The sequence below is a fragment of the Corvus brachyrhynchos genome, unplaced genomic scaffold (assembly GCF_000691975.1).
Source record: "Corvus brachyrhynchos isolate BGI_N302 unplaced genomic scaffold, ASM69197v1 scaffold370, whole genome shotgun sequence".
Classification (NCBI taxonomy): domain Eukaryota; kingdom Metazoa; phylum Chordata; class Aves; order Passeriformes; family Corvidae; genus Corvus; species Corvus brachyrhynchos.
The window spans coordinates 4,886,645-4,904,816 of record NW_008235977.1 but is presented as its reverse complement, the minus strand read 5'-3'; the positions used below and the strand labels follow the sequence as shown (position 1 = coordinate 4,904,816).

At 37.2% G+C, this 18,172-nt stretch overlaps 1 protein-coding gene across 6 annotated transcripts in view; it reads left to right on the top strand.

Moving 5' to 3' along the window:
• GULP1 (GULP, engulfment adaptor PTB domain containing 1) overlaps nucleotides 1–18,172 on the top strand; it is a 95,405-nt gene that overhangs the window by 15,214 nt on the left and 62,019 nt on the right. For 5 of the 6 annotated variants that reach the window (XM_017729041.1, XM_008630250.2, XM_017729042.1 and 2 more), the window contains exons 2-3: nucleotides 2,216–2,304; nucleotides 15,292–15,353. In XM_017729041.1, the coding sequence (XP_017584530.1) occupies nucleotides 2,277–2,304; nucleotides 15,292–15,353 (90 nt within the window). In that variant the 5' untranslated portion in view covers nucleotides 2,216–2,276. Of the gene's footprint in view, nucleotides 1–2,209; nucleotides 2,305–15,291; nucleotides 15,354–18,172 lie in introns of those variants that run through there. The other variant, XM_017729045.1, reaches the window with a different exon arrangement.

The window sequence follows — 18,172 nt, the reverse complement described above, 5'->3', positions numbered from 1 at the left end:
TATACTTAGTTATGCTGTGCTTTAAACAAAATACTTGAATGGTGATCTCTAGAAACATGGCCAGCCAGCTGCCTTGTGATGTGGCTGCAGAGTTTCTATTTAGAAGATGCTCTATGCATCTCAACCATCTCAAATATGTTCCTTAGCGGGCTCTTGGATGGGGATAGGAGTACACAAAAAAAAAAACCCGCATTCCGAAAAAGGACGTGTTTTGATTCTACTGTGGAGGAGAACTGAAGTGTTTGGCCTAGCGCTGTGCAAGACAACTGCCAGAGGTGTCTTAGAGGGGAAAGGAAGCTCTTTTTACTCAAAACTGGCTGTGATAGTTCATGAGGGTGAACATACTGAGCAAAGTTCTGCTACTGGCTACTGCTTATATATCCTAAGCATATCTAATAGGCTGCCCAAGTTAAACCTGTAAGCCAAACACACTTGTAGTTGCTTAAAAGCTGCAATTCCAATGTTCTTCCTTATTACTTTATTTCAACTGAGTTGACTGTCCTCTCTTACAATGGTGAAAGCCCCACACTGTACTTGCCCTGCCAGGAGAGCTACTCGTGCATTCTCAGCTTTTGGGGACACTGATGCTTGTTGGAATTCCCCCAGTCATGCCACTGCCCTTTCCAGGGATGCTGCTAAAACCATTCCCAGAACTTCAGAGCCCTCATGGGTGTTTTTTGATTTCACTGACCCCTATGTACCCCCAGCTTTCCATGTGGTGCTGCCCACAGTGAGGGCAGGGCATGGCTGTGCAGGTGGATGAGGCTCTTGCAGCCTCGCTGTTAGAACTGCTGGGCACCAAATGTGCTCTTCGGGCTTTGCATCTGAATCATGGCATGGAAACTGCATGGATAAGTCCTGCCTGTGCTTATTGTGTTGTGTCCTCCCTTCTTAAATGCTCAGTACCATCTGTAAAACAAAAGTGATCTGGTACCTCTGCTTTAAGGAACAAATGGTTGGTCGTATGCTAGTTTAAGTAAATGGGGATTTCTCCTTCATTCTCACAGGACTGTGGGGAGAAGTCGTCCTGCTGCATCAGTGATTAGTGGAAAATAAAACTGAGGTTTTGTTGGGTTGGTTTTATTTTAGCTGTAATTGCCCATATGTTCTAATTTGAAAAATATCAAATATTTACGTGGAAATTTGGATATAATTGCTTTAATTGGTATTCAACTTACTTGAAAAAGAGGGGTGAGTACCACAAGGACTCATGAGCTGCATAAAGTATCTTAAATAAATTTGTCATCTTAATGCTGACATTTGAAATACTGGCCTAAGTTTGGTTTTTATTCAAGGCAAAGGTAATGTTCTAGCTGATTAAAAAATCATCTGATAGCAAAGTGCTTTAATTTTCTGGTTTTACCATGCCCCTTTTTTTTCTTTTTCTTTGACTAGACTGCTTGAAAAGTAGAGAAGGGCACTGGTGCAACTTCTGGTTGGAAGATCTGAACAGAATGAAAATCAGCAATAGGAATATCTTTTCATGTGGTTGTAAAAGAAAAAACTCTACACTGCAGAATAGAATGGTCTTGAATAGTTTTGGATGTAGTGGGTTTTATTGTTTTTTTATGTTGGTAAATAATAAAATTCAAAAATTATATAAGAATTTAAGAGTGTATCCATTTTTTTAAGGGAAGGAAATACAGAAATTACTGTACAATCTGAGGTAAATGGAGCAAGGAGATCGTAGCACTGATAGAAGGCAATTTTTTCAGTACTGAGTCCCTGGGGGAAGAAGAGTCTATATATTGTGATTTTTTTTTTTTTCCCCGAGTTTCAAGCCCGTGTGGAGACGAAAGCCTAGCTTGAAATAATCTGGCAGCCTAAATGACACAAAACAGGGCAGTGCAAATGTGAACTGAGTGTTTTTATGGAGTCTTGTAGTCAGCATTCATTTTAAAGCTTTCTTTCCAAGCTATTTGTGTGTTGCATTTGTCTTCATGTATATGTATAATACCACCTGCTCTGTGCCTCTGAAATCTTCGGAAGAAGATCTTGAAGGAACCTTATAATGTCCTTCTGTGTGAAGCACCACTGGGCATTTTGAACATAGGTCTTCTCAATGCTGATAGTTCTTCCTCAGCAAAGCACATCCCCAGTTCCTCAGAATTGTTTTGGAATTCTTAAGATCATTCACAGTGTCTTTAATATGAAGATAAATAGAACTTCAACGATAATAATGGAATTTTCTGTTTTCTTGTGTGTTGTTCTGCAGGTTAAAGTGGGGAGGAAAAAACCAAACCCTGAAATATCGTTGACTGGGTAGATTTTTAAACATGAATCGTGCTTTTAGCAGGAAGAAAGGTAAGTAACTTAGCTTATGTTTCATGGAGACATAAATGCCCTGTAAAAATTCTTTAGAATATTAAGAATTATACAAGGAAAAACTTAATCAATGCACTGAATTTTCTAGATAGAAATGAGCACCCTTTTAGAAGACGTACAGAGCAAAGCATTCTTGACTTCTGCATTCTAAGGCTGAAGTTGAATTCCGTATTTTTTTTATTGCAGGATGTGTGTACACGCACACACACAAATACATATGCATAAAATACACACACTGTTTTCTTTTTTTGCCTGCACACACCAAACGATGTGCTGGAGGGTTTTAGAACTTCTAAGGCAGTGACTTTTCTTTATATATATTCATTGGATTCTTATTCTTGGAGAAGGTATTTTTTCAAACTGTGTTTAATATACTTGAACTATCTCATGCAGCAGGATATTTTTTATCTGTAAGAAGCTATTCTGGATTTGTAGCAATCTGAAATGGCATGCTTTCCAAAAGGACATCAAACCACTAAATATTGAGTTATATATGTTGCTCCTCTGGCTTGCTTAGTCTCTTTTCATGGTTTGTTTATGATTAAACATATGTCTTTAGAAGGAGCATTAGGGATGCAGCTTTTTTTACTGACAGCTTTGTTGCTATTTCCCCCATTTGTTTGTAAGGTAGAAAATACTCAGTAGGTCTCTTTCTTTACTTTTCATGTTTTCTTCTAAAGGTCCTTAAGTGTGGCACACACTGAGGTGAAGGCCTTGCATGAATAAGTAGGTGTAGCCTCAGTTGGACTGAGTGTAAATATTTTGTTTATGTAACAAGAATTTCTGCTTTGGTATCAATATCAAAGCTGGAAATAAAAGGAATCTGCGTACCTTAGGCCAACATGAAATGACAGCATCCCTGCATCCTTGTGTGTCGTGCATTTGTTTGTTAAGCCAGATGAATCAAGATGAGGGAAGTGGTCCAGAATATCAGCACATGGTCACAAAAGGAAGATACAGTTACTCACAAAAACTGCAAAGTAGGATGAAAGATCATTTAATATCCCAATAGCAGGAGGAAATAAGCTTAAACCCATAGCCTGTGCTCTTAAGTGCTGATTTATTTCCGCTTGTAGGTAATTGTAACATCTCTATCAACAGATCTGTACCTGTCAGGTGCTTGATAGTGTTGCCAAGCTTCTTCCACATCATTTCAGAAACCATTTCATTATTCTTTAATTGTGGATTGACTTATCATGGCTGAGAAAGAAACTTGGGAGCTGTAGATTGTTTTGTCTAGGAGACCATATAATTATTTTCCTTTTTTTTTTTTCTATTGACTTTTGATAATGTTTGAAGCTCAGCCTGCCATGTTTCAGAAACAGACCAGTTGTGTTTCACTGGACCCAGAGTGCTAAAATGCTCTGTCACTATTTCTTATCACCCTTGGCAGTTTCTGCATCTTGCCCGTATCATCAGGTTGTGCAGTTGTATCCTCAGTTTTCTGGGATCATTTGAGGGGTCTCAATTAATTTCTCTCTGTTTTTATTTCTTCATGAGAAAATTTCTTACTAATTTCTTACTAAGTCCTTACCTAAGTTTTTGCATGTTATTGTATTCAAAGACATTTGCTTTGTTGTTCAGTCAATTTCGTGTGCTTTCTCTTTACCCCAACAAGAAAAAAGTATCATATAAAAGCTGTCAGGCATAATGAAGTGCAATTAGTGTGGATTCCTAATAATGATTCAGAACCTGAGGAGACAGAGGAATTCAATGCTGTCATCCGTTTATTTTACTCATAGTAACACTCGTGACATTTCCATTCTCAGACCCTAGGAAAAAAACAAGTTTCAGTTAAGCAATTGTCAAGAATAAGTGAAAATTACATATTTTTAATGCAAATTGAAGTTCAGAAGAGCTTGGCTCTATCAGTTTTCGTGTGTAATAACTGCATTTGAAAATGGGTTCAATAGCTGGATATCCTTTACTGTATTTAATTTTTCCTCCCAGATCTCAGGATACAGTGATTTCCATTTCTTGATGGGTTCTTTGTGGGTTTCTTTTGCCCACAAGAATGGGGATAGTTTGAGGAGTTAACTATGTGACTGCTGTGGCTTCCCAAGCAGTTCTTGCTAAACCCAAAGCAGTCTCCATATGGCTGTGCTGGTAGGGTTTGTGTGAATTACAAGTTCACAGTGCTCTGTTACCTTGAAGCTACAAAAACAAGTCTTAAATACATTGGATTGTGAGGGGAATTTAAATAGATGTAGGTGATACTTTGATAATAGGCACAGATTGTATCTGAATTGGGCAGCTTTATAGGATAAATGTTCCCTAATGTTCATTGTGATGATCAGCCTATACCAGTCCTTTAACAGGATGCCTATAGGGAAGGTAGTTGCTCATGCCATGGCTCCGCTCTTTTTGAACTGGGCAAACTGGGGACTACAATGTTTAGGACTGTGCTGTTCTTGCTGATGAGTTCTGTTCTCATGCCATCACCTGATTCGAGCAAAAACTTTCCTTCTAAATGTTCAGGAAATTATTTTATTTACAGACATTGGTAGGCAAAGCAAGAAAAGAAGCATTACAAGCAAGCTTTCTTTGTTTTTTTCCCCTTCTTCTTTTTCTGTTGGAGGCTGGATAGCAACCTGTGCTTTCACAAAAGAATTGCAATGAGATATGAGTTGCTAAGACAGAAAGAGAGCTCTTTTTTAAATTAATCCTGATCCTTTGCAGGCAAAAGATTCCATAGCTAAGATGTGTGGCATGAGTGCTTATGGAGTGAATCTGTTATGGGAACAGCAGCTTCGTCATAAATCAGAGCAGTGCTCTTGAGAGCACAGACCTCCACTTTCAGCATTACCAGTATTTCATTTTGCAGCACAATTTCTTACTACAGGTATAATATCTGGAGCCACTACTTTGTGTAAGTTTATTTTTGAGGGTCATGGTTTGGGCATGAAATAACCACTTCAGCTGACAACCTTGTGCTGAGTGCTCTGGCTTTAAAAAACTGGTGCAGCCATTGCCTGTCTGACTGCCCAAGATTTAGTACAAACAAGAACTCACCTGGAGAGTTTGTTTGTATTTGAGTTAGAATTACTGTATTTGAGTTGGAATTTTTTTTACTTGTCTGGTAGTCATTTTAGTTGAAGGCTTAATTGATATGCTTAAATCTCAAATTGGAAAAAATCAAGCTGTTCATCTTTCATCCTACTAACTACAATGAAAAATATAAGAAAACATGGATTTTTAAACGAATTCAACTTGTTTCAGAAGGTAATTAGACAGGTAATGATAAATAAATGGTATCTTTCAGCTGTCCAGATTGTGATATCTGCTCTCTTCTGTTACCCATGAGCTTGTATAACAGGGAAACAAACTTTAGGAACTAATACTGAAAAAAAGGTTCATTTTAGGTTTAAAGCTGATGTCAGCACTTGCTATTTTAAGTTGCATGTTTTAATGGAAAAACAAAACCATTCAAAGCAACATAGCCTTTGTCTTGACTTCAGTACAGTTTGGTTGGACTATCAAATATGTGTGTTATGGAGAAAATTCTCAGTTGCAGAAATACTGTATTGTGGATGCTAAAAAGCAGGAGCTGAGGAATTTTCCAGCTGCTGAAGCATTTTGTGAAGTTTTCCTTTCTCATGCTTTAGTTGAGAAACAGTGAAAGACAGTTTTGTAAACTATTTGCAGGTGCAGAGTGTTGTGAGAATGCAGTGGATATTGTTTTGGTTCACTGAAGAAAATATTTTGAAATGGGTGTAGTTGCATTTAGCCAATCACTCTGGGAGGTGTATGGTCAAGCACCCAATAATGTCATTTCTCTATTGTGAATCAAGTTATATAAATGAGGTGGTAATTAATTAAAGAATGCCATTTATCCTGGAATTCCTGTGTCGTGATTCTCACTGTCGCTGCGGGTTACAGCGACACTATATGACTGTACAAACTGCACAAAAATAAACATTCTGTTTTCCATTCATTGATCAATGAGTGCAGTAAATTACATTGAAAAGATAGATTATCTTTTTTTTAAGGATCTCTTTCCTTCTCCCACAAAAACAAATTGATGAACAATTTATGTTCATGTATGTTGTTGCTTTGTGGTTATGACAAAGCTTGTGAAAATGTTTCTGTATCTATTGCACTTTTGGAAGCTTGCTTTTGTATGTGATCCAGTTTTGGGGAAGGGGATTTGAAGAGTCCTCTTTACTTTTAATTTTCAGTTTTTCCTTTAAAGTCACATGTGGTAGTATGCTCCCCTTGCAATGCTGTGGTGAAAAAAGTCTGTAATGCAGATGGAAGTCTGTTCAAGTTGAAATATGTTTGCATCTTGGTAAATTCAGTCACTCTTTTAAGTAGCTTAGGGATATTAATGTAATTCTCCTGTAAGAGATCTCTCTAAATGCTATATTGTTATGTAAACTTTTCTCATTCTTAGTATATTTGTATCTAAACTGAATTACTTACTTGTTCTTAATTTGGACTGGATCTTGTAATGTGATTTATTTGCATAAACAAAACAGAAAACATTAACTATGGGGGTTTTGTTTTGCTTATTTTTTTAGTGAATGGAATTGCCTTGCATAAATGAGTTCGGCACATTTTACTGATCCTGCATCCTTCTAATAAAAGATGCTAGTGTAAGAACTGGTGCATATAAGTAAGCAAAAAATAACTAGTATTTCCTGGCTTTTGCCTCATCAGAAACGTGAAAGAAAACTACTGTTCCTTCCAGACAGAGACATATGTAAATATGGAATGACTGTAATTCAAACCCTCTGTGAGCAAAAGATTGAAACTTTTTAAGTGACACAAAATAGTGCTAAAATTGTAAATATATATTTCTACTGAATTACAATGGCTGAAATGGGTGAGGTTGTGGAGGATGTAGCAATTGAATTTAGTTTTTACTTTATTGCATGCCAGTGGTCCTCCTTCATCCCATAAAGAATGGCAGCCTCAGTTTTCTTATGACATGAAGTTCAATGTATGTGAGAATCTAAATTTTCTGGGGTTTTTCCATATGATAGCAGTTAATAAGGTGGATAATTGCTGCCAATTACCAGCTCCTGAGATGTAGATGGTCTTTATAATGCTAAATAGAATATATTGAAGTAATGGCCTGTTTTAAATCATAAGTTTCAGCAATAACATTTCTGTGCAATGGCTTTTTATGGGTCTTATTTATGAAAGTGTAGACAGATGCATTTAATGGGCAGGGGCTGGCATATAAAAATCTGCAATCAAAGGTTATAGAATGCTCTTTTATGGGAATGGACTGGCTATAATATGATCTTTATTTTTATTATCAACACATGCTGCATTCCAGAGATGACAAATATTTTGGTTTATATTTTTTCTCCTAATGAGCAGACAATAGGTGAAGGCCCAAAAGACTGATGGGGGATAAGTGTAGTCCTAAAGTAAATACTTTCCTTCTGTCAGAGTCTATTTCACATTGGTGATTTAAACAAATGGCCTGTTGTGTGCTGGGCTTCCACATTAAGAATAATGATAAAAACCACAAAGAGGAGATACTCATATAGCTTTAAAGGCATGAAGTAGCCACAGGCTCCCCCACTGTGGTCTTCAAATATCCTTGTGGTTGCACTTTGTTCTTTCGTAAAAGCATTCACCTTCCAGGGAAGAGATTAAAAAAAAAGCCAAAAAAACAAACAAAAAAAACCAACTCAACAAACCAAAACTAGATCTATATTTCCTCCTCTGCTCCCACCAAAAAAAAGCTGCTGCTTGATGATTCTAGGATTTTTTGAATAAAATTTTTTTTCAGGAGTGATGTGTGGAAGGAAAAGAGGGTACTTTTTTGGTATAACAAATATTTCTGTATTCAGCTGGTCTTGACACAAAAATCAGTTAATACTTTTATACTACCTCCACAAAGAGGTCATATGTATTCCAGTTACTGTTCCTTGTCTTCCTAAACATGTGGTCAAACCAATATTCAGTGGCCAAGTCCCTTTTTTGGATTGATTTCTGACTCTGGTTTTTGAAGTATTGTTTGTACTATTGTTCTCCTTAGGCTGTGGCAGCACCCCTTCAAGTACACCAGCAAGGAGTCCTGCAGGGTTTCCACCTTCATTTGGCAAGGACCCAAAGGTCTCCTCTTGTGAGACAGGGAAGTGCTCAGTCTGACAGTTTGTGTGTGTTTGCAAGCATTTGTATGCAACTGGACATGTATTTATGGTAGTATATTCACATTCTGAAGGCAGAAGGGACAGCTCTAATTGTTTAGGGGAAAAAAGGGTTCCAGTATGTCTTCAGAGGAAGCATACAAATGAGGCGTGAGCTTTGGAAACCTTCTCCGAAGGATTCTTGGGTCTGTGCAGCTAAGCCTGGATTTTCCTTTTTTTGCTGGTACCGTGAGAATAGAAGGATAATTTCCTGTTGCTTATTTTATCTGCATTATCTTCAAAAAGGTATTGCAGAACTAATCTTATCTCTTGCCTGCTGTAAAGAATATTCTAGGCAGGTTAACAATGATATTTACAACAATAACTATTTGTCACTTCTCCAAAACCTCAGGAGCTCCTTTCCAGAAGACATGCGTGCTGCTGAGCCATAGGCACAAATACTGGCTTTACAGTGGGAGCAGCATGGAAAGAATCTGAACCTTTTGGCTTCAACCCTATTAAAATTTACACAGCTGCAGCTTAAATGCTTGAGTTGCACAGGTACACTGTGAGATAGCTGGATGAGTATCTAGTTAAAGGCAAAATATCTTATCCTGTGTGAAATAAATTACCAACCAGACCTTGATAGGAATCACAATGGCTACTTGGTTTCATAAGAATTTGTCTTATAAGGCTGTTGGAAAATTGCAGAGAACATCCTAAGTAGCTCACTCAGGAAAACACTATTTTGTGAAATCAAATCCTTTTGGTACATAAAAGGATGTACCTTAAGTGCATAAGCAAGACGAAGCTACAGATATGCATATTTTAGTTGTTCTCATGGTTGCTCAAACTCCTTTCTTCTCCTTCCAGTTTGAATTTTAAAGAAAGTTTCACTTAAACTTTTATACCACATTATTTCAGTGTTCTGGAATCAGAAAATTAAAATTCTGTTTTAATTGTATTGAGATTGTCATTTGTGCTCCTTTTCCTTTGTTTTGACCTATCTACATAATGTTCTTACTTTAACAGTAAGAAATTCTTCAAAAGCTTGCTTTTCAAACACTTTTTACAAGTTAAATTGATACTCCTCCCAATTTATTTATAGTAATACTGGAATAGTTCACTGAACTCTTTCTCTGCAAAAAGACTACAAAAGTCAAAGATGGAGCTGGAGGTTTGATCTCTACATACGTCTTAGTGAAAACTTGCAAAAATGTGATCACTTAAAATAAATTATGCTATGCCAGTCTTTTTTGACTTTAACTAGAAGCTTTTATCAAAGACAGTGTAGCTCTTTTTGTAGCTAGAAGACATGAGGTATGGGCTAAGTAGTTCAGATTTATTTTCCTTGGTTTTTTCTGCTTTGGTTTAGGAAGTTGAACTTGATTAAAGTTCTTAACATAAATAAATCAAAAGTGAAAAAAAATTTGCTAATGACTGGTCAGTTGTAGTAACACTTTCATCCTACTTTCCTTTATTGTCAAAACCTAAATATTAGCATGCATATCTCAAAAACATAAAGTTTAAAATGTGTAGGCTCTGCAGTGAATGTTACTGTTGAAGGAAATGCAAATACTAGGCTTATTTTCATGTTGTAGCTATACCAACCCAGCATTCTATGACACCATTTTGCAATTGTAGCAATCAGCTGTTTAAAACCATTTACATGGTCCTAAATATTATGAGAGAATGACACAGGCAAGGCATTCTGCCAAGCTCACTCTGTTCTAGGGAGATACAGCTCTTTTCTTGGCAAAGAATAAATATGCATCCAAAGAATATCTCGTGTTTGGGGGGGAAGAAAAAAATAACAGAAGTAACTATTTTTGAGCTATGCATATTGATGGATGTTTTTCTCTATATGTTTCTAGGGAAGGCTCTGACTCCTAATTTCAAGTGCTTAGTCATAGTAACCTGTTAAAAACTTTAATAAATTACTACTATTAGACACCCAGACTTAGTCATTCCTCTAGAAGGTGACTGGAACAAATGCTGAAGCTGAACCATGCAATAATATGGGTAGATTTGTTTGTTAATGATATTTAGGTGTTACATGCTGATGAAAATTCTGGTGCCAAGCATTCAGTCTCAGGCCTCAGCCTATCAGTCCCTGTGTTACCTGCAGTGGTCAAGAAGGCAGATTCTACCTTGCTGTCTGACCAGACTAAGGGAGGCTTTGTGAGAACCTGACTGTTTCTGCTGCAGTGCAGAATAAAGGAAGTTATTTAACAAGGTGACAGTTCTTGCGTGTCCCATTGCGAAGGTTTTCTTTCTTTACAGAAAAATAGATAACCTAGGAATAGTGAAAGAGATAGGTACTTATGTACATACACTGAAGCAAGTAAGTTGTTTGTTCCTGAGGCAATAATACCTAGATGCAGCACGGATCTCTTGGGATGATATCTTCTTCAGGAGACTCTTATTAGGCTGGTTGTCACATAAAATGTTTTTTTCATACCAAGTTCTGTAAAACAGGAAGAAAAGACAGTTCCAAGATTTCTTCTGTTAGCAATAAAAACATCCATCGATGTGAAAGGATTTTGATCTGGTAGAGAGCAAAGGCTTTAGTTTCTACCTTTTAGAAATTACTGTATTTTCACTGTGACACTAAAACAGAAAAAGTTAAAATCAGAGTCTTTCTCTTTCCATCATACTAAATGAATGGCCACTTGGTCTCGTGTGCTTTGATAAACACTTTAGAAACATTAATTAGTTAATGTTACTTAATGTTACTGAATTAATAATGATAGTAGGGTTTAGGGAGGCAGTTAACTAAAGCTGCACTGTGAATGTTCTGTTCTACAATCTCTTTGGGCAGTAATATGCAGAGACATTAATCTCAAAGGGAGAACAATTTCTTGGCACTGCTATCGCTTTCCTTTTTGGTAGATAAATGGTCAGCTGTGCTGTTATCTAACCTAATGTCATCCTCCCTTAAGTGCAGCACAGTTGTTCTGGGTACTTGATGAAGTCTCCGAGTCTGTTGCCTTCAGTGTGTGATTTGTCAGCACGTCCCCCTTCCCTGGCTCTTCAGTGCTGCTGAGGCCTCTGCAATGGCTCACACACGGGGCCCCCCGGCTGTGTGGGACCAACAGTTGGTGTGAAATGCAGATTGTAAAGGAACCTCCCCTTTTTTAATGGTATGGGGCTGGCATGATTCAGGGGGTTAGAAAGGAGACACGTCCCAATTCAGAGCAGTATTAATTCTCTGCCTAAGGAAGTGCCCAGCTCCTCTCTCCACTCTTGCAATTCAGCCTGTCAGACCCTTGGGTCTTCCTGCATTAACTTGATACAGCTTTCCCTTAGCAGACTGGTGTGTGCTGGCAGGGAACAAAACCTGAGAAGCTCTCACCCAAGTCAAATTCCCTTAAAAACTGCAAAGGCTGCTGTGCTGCTGCTCCGGGGGCTCTCTGTGCCTATGCCACACACTGAGCACGCCATGCACATGCTGAGGTGTTGTGGAGAGGCTCCACACAGGATTGCAAATCCTGCTTAATAAGGGCTGTGATTTACCCGTGCCCTTGAAATCAGAGTGGTGACCCTTTTTCGCACCTCTTGTTTCATGCAGTGTGGGTGGCAAAACCACCACGTACTCAGACGTCTTTGAATTTCTCATATCTCAGTTAAGCATAGGTTTTATGGGACTCTGAATGGTCAAACTCATAATTCTCAAAACCTCATAATTCTCAAAAACAACCAAGCACTTTTAAAAACTTTAATGTAAACTCTAAGGCAACCTAGATTAGGAACTTCAGACAAGATCTAAAATAACTGTGGTTTTCACCCAGTGTAATAGCATAAGTCTTTTCACTTTCTATTACGGTTAACATTAGATGCATGTGGTTGTCAGGTTTGGTTTTATCAGGGCTTTCAGTCCTTTCTTTAGGACTTACTGTTTTATTTAGCTGGGAAGTGTCTAGAACTCTTGCTGTGGTGTATCTAATAAAATAATAATATGAACTGTGATTTTCATTGTAGGGTTTCATATTTTGCTTTTTGCTTCAGAATGAATAATTAAGCTTCAAGCTGTGAAAACTCCTTAAAAATTAAATTAGGTGAGGGATCATGCAAACCACAAGCCATATCTACATCAGATATTTGACCAATACTTATTTTATAGATTTTCTTTTTTCATGTTTTTCTGGTTTATTGCATGCAAAATGTCTGAAATTTAGTCTTTCTCAACTGCTGTGAAATCAAACTAATTCTAAGCAGTATTTCAAACAGCTCCTGAGGGTGGTATAAATCCAAAATCAGACCTTACAATTCAGAAGGAGAGGCTGGTAACAAACTACCCCATAATAGCTTGCATGATTTTTTGCACATCTTTGCTCTCACCCTGAATTTTGCCTTGTATTGATTTAGTTTAGCATTAAGAGTTCTTTCCGAAGTGCTACCACTCTGTAATTATTACTTGCCTCTAAGAAATGGATTTCCATTGTCAATGGAAATCTTCAGTACTTGTGTCACAGTGTCTGTGGATCTACATGTGAATGTTGGACTATTTTAACCAATAGCACAAGAATCCTGGAGTGTCTTTTGGTACCCTGCTAAGTTACTGATTTCATTTTGAGCTGACAGCACCTGTCCATATTTGCTGATCTTCCTCCCAGTTAGGGGTACCAACAGTTACGGCAACACTCGCGCAGCAGTGTTAGTCCTTGCTGGAATCTCTGTAACATTACTGCTGGAGGCTGGTAGGCAACCTTATGATTTCATAGAACCACTTTAAGTAAAGCTTTGTACATGATAATAGTATTGGAAAGATTATCTGATGCTGAATTAAGACCAGCATTTCACACTTGACTCCCAAACTAAATAGCATTTTTTTCAGGTTTGAATTTTCCCTGATGCGTAGAAGGGAGGAAGAAACATTTGCAAGGAATAGTTTTGATGGTACCTGTCTTGCCATTTGTCTGCTTGTAAAATTGCTTTAGAAGCCACAGCTCTGTCACTTGTTTGTTTGGGTACTAGGCATAAAATGAGTGGAGAACTATTGTAATTTCCTTGAGAGGTTCAGTGCTCTATTTTTACTAGATTTTGCTTTATAAATGTATAGACGTGATACTATGCCTGCTGAAGCTAGTAAACAGTGATGTGCAGGAAATGGGTAAATTAACCCTTGGTGTTAGCAATGTGAATGCAGCTGGAGGAGCTGACATTGGCCCTGTGCAGGTGTTCACTGAGCAGGCTGGGGCAGTGAGCAGTCCTGCCCTGAGTGCCAGCTCCCCCGTGCCTGGCCTTGCCAGCGAGCCTGGTGACCAGCTGCTTGACTGGGCTTTGGGTCATCTCCTGGGCTGACAGGCTTTATTCTACCAGTCCTAATTCACAAATTCACTGGGATGGTTATTTTGCCCTTTCAGATAACATCAGCTTTTGCTTCTATGTTAAAGTAGAGGTCCCGTTTCAGGTGTTAAAATATTCTGGGAAATGAGTTCTTGATTCCAGCAGTCCAATCACGAGCCACAGTTGAAAGGAAGAGCCACTTTAATCATCCTCCTGGGTGCTGCTGCATGGACAAATCATTCTTCCTTAATTAAGAAGTGATAATATCAGTCTTCAGTAATGGAACTGAACATTAGTGCCATCTAGAATGGAACTTGCTTAGGGAAAAAAAACATTCTCCCAGCTTTGCAGTTCTGATCCTGTTACAGTGATGACTGGTAAATATCTTGTTTTACTGTTTTCTTGCTTCTGCATATTCTAAAATATTCAATTATTGCTTTAGTGTTAATGAATGTCACAGCTTTCGCTCTTTAACAGTTTGAAATGAATGGAATTTTATTGTCCTTATGCGTCGCTAACAAAAAAGTTAGTAATTACTGTAACTGCAACTCCCCATAAAGGCAAAGGAAATTGTGAGCATCCAAGGGTAGAATTTTGCTTTAAGCTGTTATTCTCTTACTTAATTCAATAAAGTTCCAGATTTGTGACTTTAATTCATGCTAATTTAAACCAGGATAGTCTCAAGTTAGAAACTACTACTAAATGTTCAATATATGTCGTATAAAATACTGATTGGAGTTACAGATTCTCCCAAATGTGTGATTATGCAAATTTAGTATTTTGGAATATTTTTGTTTTCTTAAATGCTCTCAAATAAGAAAACTTTGAAAAATTGTTTCTAAGATTGTAATTAAAAAGAAGCTTTTTCTTAATATTTGGAGTTCCACCTTAAATTGTGTAGAACATTCAAAAAGGCCATTAAAATAAGAGGGGAAGATGTATTTGACAAAAAATTACAAAATTATGTCACCATGCAGCAGGAAAAGTAAGAGAATAACACAGTCTTGGAATGTGAACGTTAAAGGAGAATATACAAATTTGTTTAGCAAATGTATAGGAAGAATTACAGGGGATATGAGCTTATAAATCAGATCTAAAACTTATGAATCTGATGCGCATCCTTTTTGTTTTGTGAGGATTAGGGCTTTCTTCTGTCAGTTACAGCTTGGATAATTTTTTTTGTCCCCTTAATGTCGTGATAATTCATCAGAAAAAGCACATAATTCATCAAAAAAACATCATTAGAGGCACAAGATGCCGTCAGTGCTTCAAACAGCAGGATGCAGAAAATACTGATCTGAGGCAGAAACAGCAAACAACCTTAGACCAATTAATACATTTGGGGGGAGGAGTTGTAATTCTTAGGGAAAATCAAGTTGGTTAAAGTAGGAAGTGTGCCCAAGAGAAAGAAGCAGGTTCTTTCATCTAAGTGTATGGGAAGGTGTGAGATATTTCCCTCCAGCACCAGTAACTACTTCACACAGTTTTTTGAGTAAGAGGAGGATTGTTATCTTTTCCACAGAGATATTATTATATCTAAGTTAATGATTGGATAACCCATTCAGTGCTTTTTTATTTTGCTTTTCTGTAGACAAAACATGGATGCACACTCCTGAAGCCTTATCAAAGCATTATATTCCCTATAATGCAAAGGTAAGAAAATATGAAGTTTTCTCCTCATACTTTTAGAACACAGCATGTTCTATCTTGTTTTTAACTTGAAAACTGCAGAGATGTGGATTTTCCAGATGAAATAATGAAGACAAACTTAGTAAATGTCTGTTTTGCAGGTGAAAATGTTCTGTTTTTAATGGCCAATTGATTCTTGTTCTGATTTATGGTTTACTACAAAGCAAACTAGTGTTCTTCCTGTGCTTGATGCTGGTTTTTTTTAACGGATGGAAATTTTGAGTGCAAAGGAATTTAACACCAGGCTGTATGCTTACAATATTATTAAAATTAACAGCACAAACTTCTTTTGAACAATATCAAAGGCAATCCTATCTGTTGGCTATATTGAAATGTCACATACTCAGGAAATAATGTGTTAGAATAATAATGGCATTTTTGCACAGTAAAGCCAAAAGCCTTACTTTTATTTTCTTATCCTAATTACAGTGAGATAAGTATGTATAAGTAATGCTTCAATTTGTATATTGACATCTGCTGACAGGAAATGTATCTTACCAAAACACCTTAGAACCTAAAGGTACCTAAATACCTAAATATCAGCTTAGAAAATAGTTTGCTAAAATGAGGAGAGAATATGCAGCCATCAGCATAACTCAGAGTAAACTGAGTAATCTGCAATTACTTGCTCAAACTGAGAGTATAATACAATAAAATTCTATTGTGGGCTGTTCTGGATTAAATTCTCTTATGATTGGTATTTCTTAATATAAAAAAATTTCTTAAAGTAGTCTTAATGAAAAATCAATGTGAAAATTCTTGACATCAAAAATTTATATTTTTTAATATATATTGAAAATATTTGTTTCACAGGCCAGAACTCAGGTTTCTACATGAGTGTTCCCTGCTTTTGTGTTTTCAATTTTCTTTTGCTTAGCACTGCCGCACACTGAGCAAGTATCTGTAGTGGAAAGTGGAGTCTCATTCTCCCAGTTGCCAGGTTTTGAACGTGCTTTTATTGTGTATGTTCTCAAACGGAATTCTTGTCCAAAGGACGCATTACCATTTAACTGGATAGCCTTGCCAGACACCTTGGCTTTATATTACACTTTTTGAGAGGGAGGATTACTTGCTGTGGTGACTGTGCCATCTGTTTTAAGAGCAAGCTGAAGCCGTGAGTTTTTTCAAAGCACTGAACAATGTCTCTTCATTTCTGGTCTTTGAGAGAAAAAAGGAAACCTCCCTCCTCTTTCATGTTTCATTGTCTTGCTTAAGAGCATATCTGGTGAGTAGGTGTCAATGCAGATATGCAAAAAAAGAATTAGAATAAAGAAAATGGTGGCAAGAGGGTGGTAATTGTATAAACAACAGCAGTAGCAACTTCTGGAGCAGAAGAAAAGGATGGAGAATTCCTATCTAAAGAAAGTCTGCTCTCAGCCGGGTTAGGAAGACTCTTGGTCCAAAATGTCTTTCCAGTTTTTTAGGCTGATACGTGCCTAAGTGCCCTCTCCAGTTCTGCTCCTGTTTATTGTTTATACCAGGACCTCCTCGACCTTTGTGCTGGTGTGCTCTGTCAGAACACTTGCAGGAAACTGCAATTTTAATACCACATATGTGGGTATGTGTGCTTGGGGTTTGGTTGTGGTGTTTGGTTTTTTTGCTTTTTTTCTTTTTAAGAAAGTTAACCCAGTTTTTCCCTAGAATCACAGTAGAAAATCAGTTATTTGATTCAAAGCAAGCAACATGTTGCTCTGCTCTGTAACTGGATTGTGAAGGGTATGGGGTTCCCTACCCTGTTTTTTTTATGGACACCTGGAATATATTTGCACAGCTTTTATGAAGTTAGCTGGCATATGCAGGCATAGTATTAATAAATCTAGATGATATTTCCACATCAGTTCTCATTAAGTTTTGCCATATTTTGCACTTTAAGAGGAAAGTATGCATCTATCAGTACCTTATTTGAGGTTTGCAGGATTTTGGGTTTTAAGTGAAATGTCTCATTGATTTCATAACTTGTAACTACCTTGTGAGATAATGACTAAAAGCTTCAGAAAACCTTAATAACACAAGTATTGAGCAAGACTCGTTGATTTTTCCCCAAAATGTTGGTATTGTTCCACTTCCAATTCTCTAACATTCAGTTCATGTGTCTTCCATATTTGTTGGGAAGAAAAAACAACACTTGATATGATTTATTTCAAAAAATAATCATGTGAGGGAAGAATGACATGTTCAGAAAATCAAATAAGTTTGATGGAAAGTAATATGAGAGATGCTTTTTGTCCATGAGCAAGTGAGCTGTATTCTATTCTATAGTTTTTTGGATGCAGATTACTGTGGGTGGAAAAGTGATTTCTGTTCTTTATAAGACACAAAATTAGTTTCTCTGACACTAACCTTCTGAGATGATCAGAACACAAAGAGCTTACTGGGAAAGGTGAGATTCTGTTGATTCTTAAGACAGCTTGTTGATGAAGCGCAGTTCCTGAGTTGACTGTTACCTTATTAAAAAAAAAAACCTAGCAAAGTTAACTGGAGATTAAAGAACCCTGCAATATTGACAACTGGCCCTTTTTTCTACAAATTGGAGAGGACTTTTTAACAGAGAATTAGTAACGTCTTGTTATCTCTTAGAACATACACCCTCAGGATGATATATGGCCATAATCCTCTTTGCAAGAAAACATGAGCCTAGTTTTTTCAGAAGTAAAATCCAGGAGCCATGAGTCTCCTAAGGAAGCCCTTAAATATAAAAGTATCTTGAATTTCTCTCTCTTTTCCAACACACCCATTCCTACTTTGCTATTTTAAAATTTGCTGATTTTGGCATAGTTTCCATG